Source organism: Trachurus trachurus, assembly GCF_905171665.1.
Source record: "Trachurus trachurus genome assembly, chromosome: 11".
Taxonomy (NCBI): Eukaryota; Metazoa; Chordata; class Actinopteri; order Carangiformes; family Carangidae; genus Trachurus; species Trachurus trachurus.
In genome coordinates this window covers 21295048-21310558 of record NC_139904.1, presented here as the reverse complement: position 1 = coordinate 21310558, position 15511 = coordinate 21295048, and the positions used below count along the sequence as shown (strand labels likewise).

The 15511-nt window shown below is 41.8% G+C and overlaps 1 protein-coding gene across 2 annotated transcripts; it reads right to left on the bottom strand.

Annotated features, from left to right (window-relative positions):
• Positions 1 to 735: 735 nt before the first annotated feature.
• Positions 736 to 15114, bottom strand: LOC310993535 (1-acylglycerol-3-phosphate O-acyltransferase ABHD5-like; the record flags this gene model as incomplete). Of its 2 annotated transcripts, XM_083981917.1 has the most annotated exons (8): positions 736 to 888; positions 11110 to 11225; positions 11687 to 11867; positions 11952 to 12063; positions 12592 to 12743; positions 13646 to 14057; positions 14364 to 14446; positions 15071 to 15114. In XM_083981917.1, 8 exons carry the CDS (start codon positions 15112 to 15114, stop codon positions 834 to 836), a joined length of 1155 nt encoding a protein of 384 aa, XP_083838043.1. In that variant the 3' UTR covers positions 736 to 833. The 2 variants fall into 2 exon arrangements, with proteins under 2 accessions (XP_083838043.1, XP_083838042.1); XM_083981916.1 differs by lacking the exon at positions 15071 to 15114 and having other exon boundaries at positions 14364 to 14544.
• Positions 15115 to 15511: the final 397 nt, after the last annotated feature.

Sequence of the window (15511 nt, the reverse complement as noted above, 5' to 3'; positions counted from 1 at the left end):
CTGCTTTTTTTTTTTTTTTTTTCCTCCCCGGTGACGTCCCCACAGGCTCATGAGTTCCCAATACTTACACATTTTTATGGTTTGCTTTTGTTCAACACTCACGGTGGATGACTGGGAGAAAGTCCAAATGCCAACCTTGCACATTTTAGAGACACAAGAAGTCTCCATTGGAGGAGACTGGGTGCCGCGCCAAGTATGTGAAGCACTTTAAGCAGATTAAACGGGACACTAAGGGGACATTTGAACCTGCTGGTGTTCAAATAAAACACATTACATATGGAAACAAATACAGGAGGTGCTCACATCCCTGCTCTAACACACTTGTATATACCGATTGTACACAAAGTTCACCTACATCACTCTAATAAGCTGATAAAAGGGAGTGTTAGTCACCTGACGAGTTTTAGTATCATGTTACATATCGTCTTCTGTTGTATTTTGATGCTGTTTTTTTAATATCATAATTTTTTTAATTATTTTTGAGACAATCATTTTATCAATTTTTTTTAAATTCTGACTGAAAGAGTTTAGTTATGACTAGGTTTTCATTCAGATGAGGATAAATAATAGGGTGAAAATGAATAGCAGCACTTGAGTATGACGGTGGCACACAGTATTTTATAGTCTATCACTGTTTTATTTTTCTATCTCAAACGTGCTCTGCAGAGAGAAAAAATGCACACTCACTTGTCAAGTCTCTGCGGTCACACGGCAGAGTTTGTACATATGTGAATAACCTCCTAGCAGTACTCCGTACCTGTAGTATTGACTGTAAAGTTGCATCGCAGTAGATACCTGAATACTAGATCCTTATCCATCATTATTCTTCACTCCTACTGGATATCCAAGGTTTCGGTCGAACCCAGAGCTCCGAATCGTGTTTGATGGCTGAAAAAAAGAACATGAAGACCAATTTGAAAATATCCACTGGCACATAACTAAACTATGACTCAGTTTAACGGCAGCTCTTTAAGTTCAAAATGGCCCTAAGATCGAGTTCAGTGGTGGGAAAAATAATTACTGGGTGGAACCCAAACCGTGTACATCCTGTAGCTCTCCAGGATCACTGTAGCCACTGTTGTAGCCTACTCCGAGACAAAAACAACAAAGGGGGTTTCAATAGAACATAACAACACCGCCCCCTACAAGTATCGGTCTGTGTAACTGGATGTGTGACCCAACCCTAGTGGCATATATAACTTGACAGTGCATGTGTTTTTGCTGTAGCAACCTTACCCTTAACCCACGGAGGTCCAACCACCTGCTGTATCTACCTAAGTAAGAGATTCAAATGGTCACTTTACTGTAGCCTCACAGCAATACCAGCAACTGCAAAATGTACAACAAAAATGGATGTGCCATAAAATCTGTCTTGAGCATATTGTACTGTATGTATATGATAGAGATCTATGAAAATAAAATCATGTGAATGAAGTGAAGTATGTTTGTTTGATGTGCACATCCTTTTTTTTTTTTTTTTTTACCAGTCCACTTTTTGTAGATCCTCACCCTCAGGTTGTGTTTGTCTTAGTGATACACACTGGTTTTTTGTGTTGTTCAACCAAAAATTATAAATGGCACTGTTTCTTTTTTCACTGCAATACTCATCAACGCATAATGTGGAGAAACAAATGTGCCTTACTGTGTGTGAGCAGAAACACAGAGTTTAGTTGGTAGCAAGTGCATTATGTCTAACATGGCCATGTGTCTAATGGAGGGAGTTTTGACCCCTGACCTGAGTGTTTCTAAAATCCTGGCTTCAGTCCCGTGTCTCACATGGAAAGTCTGTCTGATGACGGCATCAGGATTTTTATTTGTCATCTGTGATGTCTGCAAACAAAATTAGTGTTTTACGGGGATTATTTCTGTGGAGGAGACATGATTGAGTGGGCCTGTGCGCAATACATGTTCTCCCATTGTGTATATTTTCCTGAATGGTCTCAGAGCTTCCCGCCAAACACTGCGGGGAGTTGTAATCTCTGCAACATCTGGGCTACTGTTCCACATCAGGCAACTGGGAGGAAATCAGATCAGACCAGATGAGCTCTAGGGTCAACGCATGAACGCATGTGACACATGGGCGGGCTTACACACTCACATGCACATGCGCACACACATGGAATCCAAGTGTACTGACAGCTACACACAAACTTAAGCCATATAGGATAACAAATGCACAAATGAGCAGGTGACAAGGTTGTCATGTGGGTTTCAAAAAGTGAATGGACCACTGAGGGTAGTGTTTCAGAGACAGGATGTCATGTGTGCACTGAGGCACGTGCTGGAATCAATCCTATCATCTACCCATAATCCCCTCATGGCAGAGAAGCATCACCGCTGGCACCTGATCTCTGACTCTTTCTGTATATTTCTCACTGTAGTGGTTGAATAGTTTTAGGTTTGACTACCAAATACCTAGAACATGCTGAAGTTGACAGGGTGTAGACTGTCCTGTGAGTTCAAATTAGTCTCTGTAGTTTTCCATTCAATTCTGTGTAGTGTGCCGAGGATCAGCCGGGCAGCCTGGCAGGGAAAACACCACTACACACACACCACGCTCACCGAGGCACATTATCTGCTCCTGGCAGGTCAGTGGTAAAAAAAAAACAACAACAACAAAAAAAACCTTTGTGGTGATACTAAAAAGAAATAATTTACTCAGTTAAAACAGCTGCAATCACTATTTTTCAAAAAAAAAAAAAAAAAAAAAAACAATGCATCAAATGACAAAGAAAAAAAAAGATGTTCATTGCTTGGCTCTTTCATCACAAAGTAATTTACAGCTAAAAAGGTCTAAAAGCCAACTGTTCGAATCTATTCCTGTGCAGCAGGCAGACACTATTGGTGCACTGGCAAATATTGTCACCCACAATAGACCAAAACATGAATGCTCCACAACTGCTGGATAAAAAAAAAAAAAAGTCTTTGCTGAGTGTATCAGTGTTGTCCTCACACCTCCCCCAGCTGACCAAGAAAATCAGTTATCGCTGGTTACTATAGGCTAAATACCTTTTGTAATGTAGAGATGCAGTATAAATTGTGCTTTTTGTAATGTTTTAATCAATTTTCCCAATAAGGGGTAGATGAGCAATGAAAACACACCTGACACCATATGCTCAGTTTAAAGGAACTATTTTGTAAGTTTTGCTATGGCTACGCAAATGAACTAGCATTAGCAGCTCTTTATTTAGCAGCATTTATTGCAAGGCTATAATTTGCCCTCTGAGCAGCACTGTCTGTGATCCAGTGGCTCAGTATTGGCAGGAGAGGAGATGGTCTTATCAGCCCAGGACTGGCTGATTAGCATTCTAAATCATAGCTCAAATAAAAGCTACTCTGTATGGAGTTAAATTTGTAGGTGAATAGCATCTGTGACTCACAGCGACAGATGCAGTTATCGCTTTGTGTTTGTGGTTTAAAAATATAAAAGAAAACAAATATTTATCGAGAAGGCATGTTAAGATTTGCAGATATTTAAAAATGTTGTCCTTCACATTGTTTGATACGGGTGCGTAAATGTGTTTTGCACCAGATTTTCTGCAACAGTCCTAGCAAAAAATGTGAGCATGTCAGTTTTCTAATCTGTGACTTGTAAAATAGGATTTGTGCACCCGTAATTAAGAATCTATGAAGGTGTAACTGTGTTGTGGAGAAAAAAATCTACAATTTACAAGTACACGACTCATGGAGCTCTGTGACCTCAAATTTATAGATAGACATTATGCAACTATTGTATAAAAATTCCAATGTAGCCTACAGGTGCTCAAGAATTGTGCACCAAAAATACCTTCATTCAAAAAGGGGCTAGTGTTGAATCTACATTATATAAAAAGTGTCATGTTCGGTGATGTGCACTATAAGTTTATATATAAGTTTATTTTGAAGTTTAGCATTATAGTATCTCATTAATATAATAGAAAGGAAGAGTTCAACTAAAATTACTAAAATAAACTAAATTTCTTTTTTTTTTTTTTACACTTTGGTGAATTACGCTGTATTGGGTGCAATTAAACCATTAGCCATTATTGTAGTTGGTTCCTGAGAAACATATTGACTGTATGCCCAGGCTACAGCCATGCAGGGTAAGGCATTATGTGTGGAAGAGGGAGACTGAGGGATGTATCTGTCAGCACAGCACTTTTAATGTGACCGTCAGTGGAGCTGAATGCTAAGGCTGAACTCCTGCCACCAGGCTGTCAGCAGAGCTGCTGATAAAACTGCTGTAAGGAACAAAGTCCCCAACACACACACACACACACACACACACACACACACACACACACACACACACACACACACACACACACACACACACACACACACACACACACGCTGTCAGCAGGCCAGACGGATCACTCACCTCTTATACTAAATACAGTCTGCCAAGACACTGCACTCCTCCGTTATTTTAAAACTTCATTACTTTGTTACTATGCCCAGCCGCCTCTCTCTCTCTCTCTCCCTCTCATACACACACACGCATGTCAGATAAAAAAAGCTTAATCGAATGGCCAAACAGGGTCTGTGTAATCGTGTGTGTGTGTGTGTGATGATTCTCTGTTTGTGTGAATGTGTACATTTAATTTCAGTGGTGGCTTGTTCAGAGTGTTACTGAAACAGTATGTTTGCCTGTCTCACACAATGTGAAACCAAGGACTGCCAGAGATAGCAAGAGAGAGGTGGGGTGTGGGGTGTGTGTGTGTGGGGGGGGGGGGGGGGGTCTGGGGGGGGTTCAGCACAGCAAGTCAATTAAAGGAAAAATTTCACCAGCTGTGACAGCCTGGGAAAAGGCAAACAGGGGAGGGACAGTATCACAAAAGAACATCTATTACACAGAATATAAAAGAACCCACAGCAATTTTAAACAAGAATAAAATTATATAAAACCTTTGAAACTCAAAGGTACAGGACCAGGAGCAAACAGCAGCAGGGCAAAAAGTCAGGAAATTGAAAAAATAACTTCTACCTCTTTTTCTCCACTGTGAAGAAAGCAGGACACAGCTGGAGGACTGTGCGGCTATAACAAGCAACTAAACTGCTTCTAAACAGGAAATTGTGAAGCAGTAGCCTACCGGGCACAGATGACCGCCAGTTAGATTGAGAGTTGCAGAATCTTAAAAAAAAAAAAAATGTGAATAGCTCAGATAGCAGAGTAACCAGGGCAGGGGATCAAATCATCCAATTTTAGTGCACGGCACTGACTTTGAAAGTGAAATGAACTGTCGTCTGGGAAAGCGTGAAGAGAGCTGGGCTGACAGCACAGGGCTGTTGGCAGACTTCCTCCTGAGCCACATCCTGTTGGTTTAGAAGGACACACCTGTGTTTAATGATCATAAATATGACAATAGGCTGTTGGATGTTACCCGCATTTATTAAAAAAAGAATCCACAGAAGGCCCTCTCAACCTGGAGGCAGAAATTATGGCTGGAAAAACCCTTTGTTTCTGAAATAATTAACAATCGTAGCCTGCGGTCTTTTTCCAAGTCAGGTGAAATGGTTTGAAGGGGTGAGAAGAAACAGTTGCTACTTGAGGAGCACTCAATTATGAATGCCAAAGTGAAATTAATTAGTCACAGGGAGGCTACTCCTCAGCCTGCCAGAAATGTAGTATCTCTTCCATGAAGTGATGGGACACCGGGGTGTCTCTGCGGGCGGCTTTAAGACGCTGCATTTCTAACAGACAAACATTTTTAACCTGAAGAAGACAATAAGCGTTGAAACGCGTTGGTCTATCCCTGTTTAAATAAAGGATTTTTATTACATTATTCAGAGTGCCTTGCACTGCCTTTTTGGCTTCAGCCAGCTCCCTTTTTTTTTTTTTTTTTTTTTTTACACATTTTTAACCTAACTTTTGTCCAGAAGAGTTCAAGAGCGGTCCAACAAAGGTGGTTCTGGAGCTCAGGGAAAAGCTGCTATTACAGATGTTTTCAACCACTGTTAACATAACAAAGACGTATCATCACCTTTTATGTTGTTAACAGTGGTTTGTCAAGACATCTAGGACTTATACCAGTGGCTCCCAACCTTTATTGGCTCGTGACCCCATTTTGACATCACAAATTTCTGGTGACCTCGCAATCATGTGATCGCGTCCGTCAATCAAGATGCACCAGCTCAGATATTTGTATATGCTAAATTTTATTTGAACTCGATTTACTGTATATTCGAGAAAGTGAAAGTATAGAATACAGCTGTTTAAAATTGTGTGTGGTGTTTTTAATCATAATATTTTTAGAGTTTTATCAGTAATTTAATTACTAGTTAGTAATTACTATACGTTTCAGGCGACCCCATTTGAATTCCAGACGACCCCACGTGGCGTCCCGACCCCAAGGTTGAAAAACACTGACTTATACAATAGCAGTCGTCTGTGTCCACCTGATGAACAAGTCGATTTACTCTCCTTTTACCTGTTTTGCTTCTACCAACTCCCTCTCAATATATCTGGCTCTGTAGCTGCTAAGCTACTTGCTAACTTTGATATTTTGTGCAAAGCAGGTTGTGTACAATGTTTTTTTTTTCTCTCTTCTCACTGAAAACAGCTGCTTAGTGCTGCAAACTTGATAGAAAGCCTCTGTAGAAATGAGGGGACCCAATTAACTGTGGCTTCGTCCCTACCAGCTATTTTTTCCACGGAATACAAACAGGCAAGAGATTCATTGTTATATAAAAAAAATATGGTGCTGATTTTCAAAATCAGTGTAGATGAACAGTTGGGGCAAGTATGGAAATTAGCTTAATGACAGGCAGTGGCTCAGGAACCAGATGTAGTTCAGCAGGAGCAGAAGCTCCAGTGAAGAGAGAGAAATTACCACCTTTTACAGGATTTTATGAATCAGTGGCACTCCTCAGTATCAGCCCCGGTGATGTCACTGATGAAATGCTTCCTCGTGAGTCTCAATGTAAAAGTCTCAGTGCCTCTTTGGATCCTTTTCATTCCCTCTGTGAGGTGAAGAGAAGTCATCACGTCAACAGCTCTTGTGCTGTATCAGTAGAAAATAACCAACCAGCTGGCAAACTCCAGCTCAGCTCTGGTCCTGTTAGTCTTTCCTGATGCGCTCACACACAAGTGAAAAGCTGTGATCATTAGACGCTGTCGCCTTTGGTGCAATGTGAGAGCTGTGAGGTGCTGTGATGTGCTCCCACTGCAAAAAAAAAAAAAAAAATTAAATGGAGAAATGTTGGAGCTCAGGTAAAATGACTGTACTTTTCAGCATTTTCGTTTGATAGTATATTAACCTCCTACATAGAAAGATAAATATCGCTTTCACTTAACAAGATGGTGCTGCTACACAAACGTCAGTGAGATGCTGCCTTTTTCTGTTTTAAATGTCAGTGTGGTATCCACCTTTGTGGGTAAAAATAAACCTTGGACTCTGTAAATATCATCAGTCACTCACTCATAAGCGGACTATAATTGTTCAGTTCAGACAAGAGGGGAGTGGAGCTGCCTGTGGGGGATGCATTCGTATCATTAGGGTGGCTGAATGTCAGAGGAGAAATTAAGGTAATTGTGCAAGACGTCTGCAGTGTGATGACGTATCTCCATGGTATAGTGATACCTGGTGTTTAAAAGGAAGAGGTGCTCATCCAGGAGAGCACTGTGCAGGACTGACTCAGTGTCCATTCACACAAAGCGCTGAGCACAGCAACACTTCTACTGTGACTCTAATAGGTCAGTTATTATTCAAACAATATGAAATTATCTGGATTTTTCTTCAGCATTTTTGTTGGAGGGACTTGATTCCCAAATCCCACCACCATAAAAGAGATCAACAGTGGTGTGTGTGTGTGTGTGTGTGTGTGTGTGTTGCCTCCTACTTATTAGCACTAAAATGAGTCCGAGTAACGAGTGAAAAATGTCAGTTCGGTCCTACCAATCAAGGAGATATATCACTCCTAACTTTGAACTCCTGGTGCTTTGGTTGCACAAATCTGTATGTGGGGGGTGCTGATTAAAGATAAAGTAAGAGCTGATAGGCCGCCGGCTGCGGAGCAACAGCGTGTGTTTCTGTGAGCGTGCACCTTTTATGTGCAGTTATTTCAGGCCTCCAAGCTTTCAATTATATCCAAAACCCAGTATGAAAGCTCCTGTCACTTCTCTAGCTTGTTTCACTTTTCCTAATGAAATGATTCTGTGCCCATGTAACCGAGTGGGTGACGGAGACACAGACAGGATGAATCAGCCTGCAGGCTTATTAAGCGAGTATTATGGACGGAGGCCTGGGCACATTGTGTGTGCACATTTCCAACCCCAAGAGGCTGTGCACACGGATCTCCTGCTGAATGTTCCTCGCTGCCTTGACAAGCAGCCAGCCGGCGTCTTCAAGAAAACAAACAACCCATAATTACCACATCTAATCACAGCATCACTTCCTGCGGGTCGGTGATCCAAAAGCCTCAGTCTCCGTGGCTACCCTGTTGCCAGGAGACAGTTCGGGTGGGCTGGGATGATGTCTCAGAAAAGACAGAGATGGACACAGGTAAGATAGGGATTGTACTGGTGAAGGCCAGAGTGCTCCATACTTAAACATACAACTCCAGGTTGTTAACTCTATTCTTGCTTTGTTTACTAAACTACAGACTTGTTTTAAAGGTACAGTATGTAAGAAATCTAAAGCAACTGGCCGTAAAATCCTCCTAATATGTCACAAAGACTCAGGAATAATGTTCATATAACATGATGAACTCACCAACAACAATAGTACAGCCAGAGTATTCGCATTAAAAATCTTTTTTTGCAGACTGCAAATCATGTTTGTTTTGAATTTACGTGTTTACATGTTGCGCCACCTAGCCCTCTCTCCTAGTCACGGCGGCGTCAGTGGCATTTCAGCCTCCGGTCTGGTCCACTGAGCTGCTGCTACGGCTTGGAGAAAAAATGAGATTGCTGTGTTTTGAATTTGACTGCAGTAACCGTTTTTGGCCACATTCTTACATATTGCACCTTTAAAGACACTGTTTACAATCAGTCGTTCTGACCACAATGCACACTTAAAAGTCCAGTGTGTAATAATTAGCAAGGTTTATTGGCAAAATCTGAATATACTAGGCTACCCATGAATATGTTTGTACAAGTGTATAATCGCTATAAAATAAAATTTGGTTGGTTTTCGTAGCCTTATAATTCTATATATAGCAAGGATTTTGCTATAGAGAGTGTCGCCATCATGTTTGTATGGCAGCCCGAACGGAAAATCCAGCCGGCCAGAGAGCACGTTTCGTGAGTTTCGCGTTCATAAATAAACCAACAAAAAAGAAGGCGGAAGGAAAGAAGAAGGAGGAAACAGCAGACATATGGTAATATGGTTCAGATCTTCACCTCATCGCTCCATGCTCCTGAAATACTCCCAGTCGTGGTAAAGACGTTTTTTTGTCCTCGGAGGCCACCGTCACTTTGCCGACGGGAGGGGTGAGTGCGAGTGAGTGAGTGCTGCAATATAGAATCTGAACGCTAGATATTACGGTTTTCGGTTTTACAATAAAAGTTGCATTTGATAATATTAAAAAATCTTAGTGTTTAATCCAACTTTGCCAAATTGCACTCCTTGTCGCTGCCCTTATTACACTGATACACTGTGTGGTACACAACGATGGGGTCCTGGGAAACAAGCATATGTAGCATGACCAGTGGTCAAAAACCCCACTGGGTACCTTTAAGTTGAGGCGAAAAAGACAATTTATGAGGGCAACTAGCTGTTAAATAGCAGTGAAGCTCCTTCAAAAACCTTGTTGTCATTTTAATAAGTCCATAAGGTTTCTCCTGTTTTCCTTAAATTGTGGCCACCTGTAAATAAATTATTTTAAAGAGACTTTTAATCAGATCTTTGGGGATCGTTGGGTTTACAAAAAGTTCAAATACGCTCTCTGAACATTGCTACATCCTCAGGGCAGTTTGGAGGATACTGACTCGCTATCAGAAAATGATGAGACAGGACAGAGCTAGCTGGTTAGCATGCTAACTTCAGTCAAAGAAAAGATGTGATAGTGTTGTTTTGTTGGGGGGGGGGGGGGGGGGGGTGAAGGAGTGAAGTTTGAAGCTGAACTCAAAACACTCACCTCTTAATGCTAATGCTGGCTGTGTAGTAAAAGCAAAACTAGAAAAAAAAAAACATTTTATGTCCAGATTTAGGAACATCTTTGAGCTTAAACTGTTTAAAATGAGTGTATTATACTGTTAAGGGGGAGCATGTTGAATTATTTGTGAATGGAGTGTACGGAGCAAAAAACGAGCAAATGTCAAATTAAAAGATTGATTTCCCTGCTTTTAGCAATTTTTGCACACTCATTCACACATTCAAAAAAATGAATGCCTCCCAGTAATAGACCAGGTTGTTGAACTCATGTCGAAGCGTCTCAAAACAGACGGTCTATTTATAGTCCCACACACATCTCTGACCCTATTCTGTCAGTGCAGTTGTGACTTAGCAGTGAGCGGGGTGTCGTGCTGCTCTTAAAGCATCTCTGTCCAGGTCTCCTGAGTAGGTCACTCAGCTCAATATGCATGTGAGGGTGCTTTGTATGGGATTCACAGTTTCTCTTCTGGGAGATGATGATGTGTACATGCTGTAGCTGTGCTGCCCTCTGCTGGCTGCTCTCAGGCAGGGGGGGGCTCAGGGGAAGTGAGAAAACCGAAAACACACACCAGAACTTTGCCCTATTTACTGCTCCCCTTGTATCTGTCACAGAGTGGGTAAGAGGTCAGGAAAGGAACACCCTGTGTACTTTGCCTATACCTCTACCCAAAACAAGATATTCTCTGGAGACAAGCGTTGCCCAATAGTTTCTTAGAATTCATATTTGGAAATGTAAACCAGTTTGAACTGACTCTTACCACATGAAGACAGGAGAAAACACAAACGGAGCAACTTGTGCTGCATCTCACATTTATTTACAAAATATATTTACATGAACCTTGTGGCATCACCTGACCTTTGACCTCAAGCCATGGAGATTGTGGAATGATGATTAGAGTGCCTTCAGTCAGTGGTGGGTCTCTCTTAAGAATAAAGTGCATGATAAAAAGCCTTACAGTTTAAATGTATGCGTTTGAGTACTGGGTTTGTGCCAGTTCATCTCTGGGTGTCATCTGAACGAAGATATGCTCACTGCTTCGTTTCCTCATCCTCACTTTTCTGCTCCATCCTGGCGAGGATCTGAAATACGGCCTGGTTGAAGTCATCTGGCTGGTCGGCGAAAACGTAATGGCCTGCTCCCCTGATCACCTGACAAACACAGACACACAGGTCAACAGGGGAAGTCAGCTGTTAAGAGATAAAAAGGTGTTGTGGCTCCTGTTTTGAAGAAAGAAACCTTCAACATCAAGTCCATGCCCCACCTTCTGAGAAGCATTTATCAATACATTTTGAAACTTGTCAGATAGATAGATAGATAGATAGATAGATAGATAGATAGATAGATAGATAGATAGATAAACTTTATACTAGACTACAGGTCCATATATAAAAAAAACACACAAGAAAAAGATTTAACAAAAACCAAACAGGAAACAAAAACAAAAAGAACACAGTAGAAGATAGTCTAAAATTAAAAACTGAAAAGTGTTTTCCTTACTTATATCCCAATCTTTAAATTCTACTTGTAAATTTTGGAGCTACTCAAATAAAGAAATATCAGACAGTGTAATGATATGAAGTTGCAAAAGAAGATACAGTAAAGAACCTACTGTGATTTCCACGTCTGGTCTTGTTTTCCTGAAAGCATATCCAGAGTCGCTGTCGATGCTGGAGCGTGATCCGTAGATGAAGGAAATGGGAATGTCTGCTTGGATCTGCCCGATCCTCTCCAGCATAGGCCTCTTAGCCCAGCCGTAAGGAATGGTCATGTTCTTAAAGGCCGTTTCTCCGCTGTAACAGATGAACGGTGACGTGTCGGTGATGTGTTCACTAACAACATATCTGAGCATATCGATTTAAAAAAAAGCTCCGCACCTTGGAGTCTGGGCATTCAGATGGTAGATGTAGTCAGATACAGTGTTGTCATTGAACACAGAGGAGTATTTCTGCTTAAAATCAGACCTGATGGTCTGGACCAGCATAGGACCTGAGAGAGGAGAGAAGAAATCAGAAAACAGTTTAATTTGGAAATAAATCGGAGCACTGTGACCTCTACATTGTTTTTATGCTGCAAAGATTGAGGATGTGTTAGTGTGCTTTACAGTACAAGCAAAAGGACACCACTATCAGAGATAATAATATAAGAGCATTTCCATTAAAACAAACACTGAGCTGAAAAAGAAGCATCTTTTTCATTCAACTGGAGACTGAACAAACACTGGATGATGACAGCGACAGGGTATGGAGATGGGTAGCAAAATCTCTTTTGTACTAGGAGGCACAAAGCAATATATTTTTAAGTGGAGAACGATCAAAGCTGAGAACACCACTGTCATGAGGTGGATTAGTCATCTCAATCATGGCCTAGTTTTCCTGCTAATTCAATCACATTGCAGCTGTTAATTATACATTATTCTGAAGTTGAAAAATGCTAAGACACCCTTCGCCGGCCATCAAAATGTGACACGGAGGGAAGAATACATCTGAGTGGCTTTATGTGCCAGAGTGTGCTGACCTAGAGGTCCAGCCAGTCTGAGTCCAGCCAGAGGGTTGAAGGGGCTCATGACAGCCCCCATGGCTCTGATCCACACTGGGATGGAGTTGTGATTGGGATTCTCAGGACGTGCGGGAAACCCCCAGGGCTCCACCAGCAGCAGATGTTTTACCCTGCTCACACACACACACACACACACACACACACACACACACACACACACACACACACACACACACACACACACACACACACACACACACACACACACACACACACACACACACACACACACACACACACACACATATACGAGTTACTTCAAAAACCTAACAAATACACACATTTACAGAACAATTTGCCTAAAAAGCCAGTGAATGCAACTCTTTCAAATAGTTGAACAATATAGACGGCTTGTATTATTTAGAGGTCTAAAAACTTTTGAGTCTCTGCATTTAAAGGTCCAGTGTGTAATATTTGTCAAGGTTATTGGCAAAATCTGAATAAACCAATATACCAAGGAATATATTTGTATATAATCGCTAAAAAATGAAATCTGTTTGGTTTTCATAGCCTTATTCTTCTTTTATATATACATATAGCAAGGATCTTGCTTAGAGAGTGTCGCCATCTTGCGCCGCCATGTTTGTACGTAATGGAAAATCCAGCCAACCAGAGAGCGCGTTTCAAGAGTTTCACGTTCTTAAATAAACGATAGAATAATTTAATAGATAAATAATATAATCTGAATGCTAGATGTCACTGTTTTCCCCTCATTTTACACACTGGACCTTTAAACTGAATAAGCAGCATAGGGATACTTGGCATTTAGGTAAAGCTGTGCCTTTCTGTTTGAAAACTGGCGGGTCAATTAATTGTTCCTCACTTATTTTCCGTCGATCAGTTATTTCATAGTCAAATTATTTGCATGAGTTTTATTTCTGTACTTCAAAAAGAAACTGGACACTGTTGTCTATAAAATTAATTTGTTGTACATCTACATGTATAAACAACAGGGGCTATTCTTTCTCACCCATCCAAGGACACACACACAATCAAACATGAACCAAAGCACCTGTGTGGGTGTTTGAGAGTGTAGGCAGCGGCCAGGTATCCTCCCAGGTTGTGTCCCAGCAGCACCATGTCCTCCAGTCCCACCTTCTCCCTCCACTCCTCCAGAGCCGTCAAGAACTGCCCCTCGGCCCCTTCAGGGCTGGTGCTGAACTCGGGGCGGCTGCTCCTGCCGAAGCCCAGCAGGTCGAGAGCGTAGACCGGCCCGTTGCTGGAGAAAGAGTCCAGGTTTTGGGCCCAAAGGGCGACACCGCCGCCGAAGCCATGCAGGAGAACCAGGGGAGGCCTGTGATGGGCGGGGGGCTGCTGGCAAGATGGAGGGGAGCATAGCTGAGACTGAGTGGAGAACGCTAAGGTCCACAGATAGTCGCCGTTAGATATTCGCACGTGCTGTCTGGAGAAAGGCCGCTTCACAACTGCAGAGGATGGACAGAGGAGGTGAAGAAGAGGACATGACACACGTCTTAAAAGCTTCACACTGATTAGACTGATGTGTTTTTTTCAATAAGCAGGTCTGATGTTCTTGAGGGAAGAAAAATGCTCTCAAAATTCAAACTGGACAAGTTCCTCCAAGTGTCCCAACAGCTCTCACACACACACACACACGCGCACACACACACACACACACACACACACACACACACACACACACACACACACACACACACACACACACACACACACACACACACACACACACACACACACACACACACACTCACCTTTGAGCATTTTTTCCTCTGCATCTTTGAGCTGAGAGGGAGACGTGGGGCACCAGGAGGGAAGCCAACTTGATATCCAGGAGCTGGACTCAGACAGCAAGCATGCACACAAGCAGGAAACATAGAACATGCAATCACTGACAAACTACTGACCTTTGTCCATACAACATGTCTGTTATCAGTGCTGCAGGTAGCTACAATCTATACCTGACACATCCTTCTAGAAAAACTTGGCAGCATGAAAACATTAAAAAGCATCCAGACACTTAGTCCTGTGTACTTTGAGAGCTTTACATGTCATATTTAAAATATTTCAATGATGATGATGACTTGTTGAACATCAAGTTCACAAGTCAAAAACATTATTTAAGACTTTGGAGGAATGGATGTGTGTTAAATTCGACAGAGGCAACATGCATGGAGACACTACAAATAAAGTTGTAATGTGTGTCTGAATTAACCTAAAGATAGGCTACAAGTAGATTTGGATAATAGCCGTAGCCTATACGTTAAATAAGAGGGTTTAAATTAAAATGGAGGCGGGCTCCGGTGTCTGTGTGTCAGAAATATCAGGTCAGCGCTAGTTTAAGAACAAAACAATGTGGTTGGGTAATGTTATCTGAAAACAGACAGCTTTCACATTCAGGAAGGAATAACAGTTCAACAGCTCAACTCAACTACAGTTTGTTATGAGGAGGATGCCTCACCTCTGCTCGTTGACAGGCTGAATCTCTGCCGCCATCCTTCTCATGGTAAACTGTGATTATGACTGTGTGGGAAAAGTCGTCAGTATTTGTTATGATGCATTCATGTACTTTCCGTAAAAAATAATTAGCATACATTTTTAAGTTTAAAGTTACAACTAATGAACAAACACGTTCACAAAGCATACGCATACGCAGAGCGATTGTCTGAAATGTACAGTTGGAAATAGGAGGGTTATTAAAAAGCTGAAGTCTGAGATTTCAGGACTCGGCGCTTTGTAGTGTTGAATGCGCGACACTTTTATGTCCAACTGCACCTGAAGGCAGCAGCACGGTTTGAACCCGAGCCCAAACTTAACGGCTCAGGTGAGCTGAGTTCGTCGTCTCGAGCCCTTAAAGTTGATTTTTGTTCTAGTTGGTGGAAGAAATTAGTCTCATAACCGC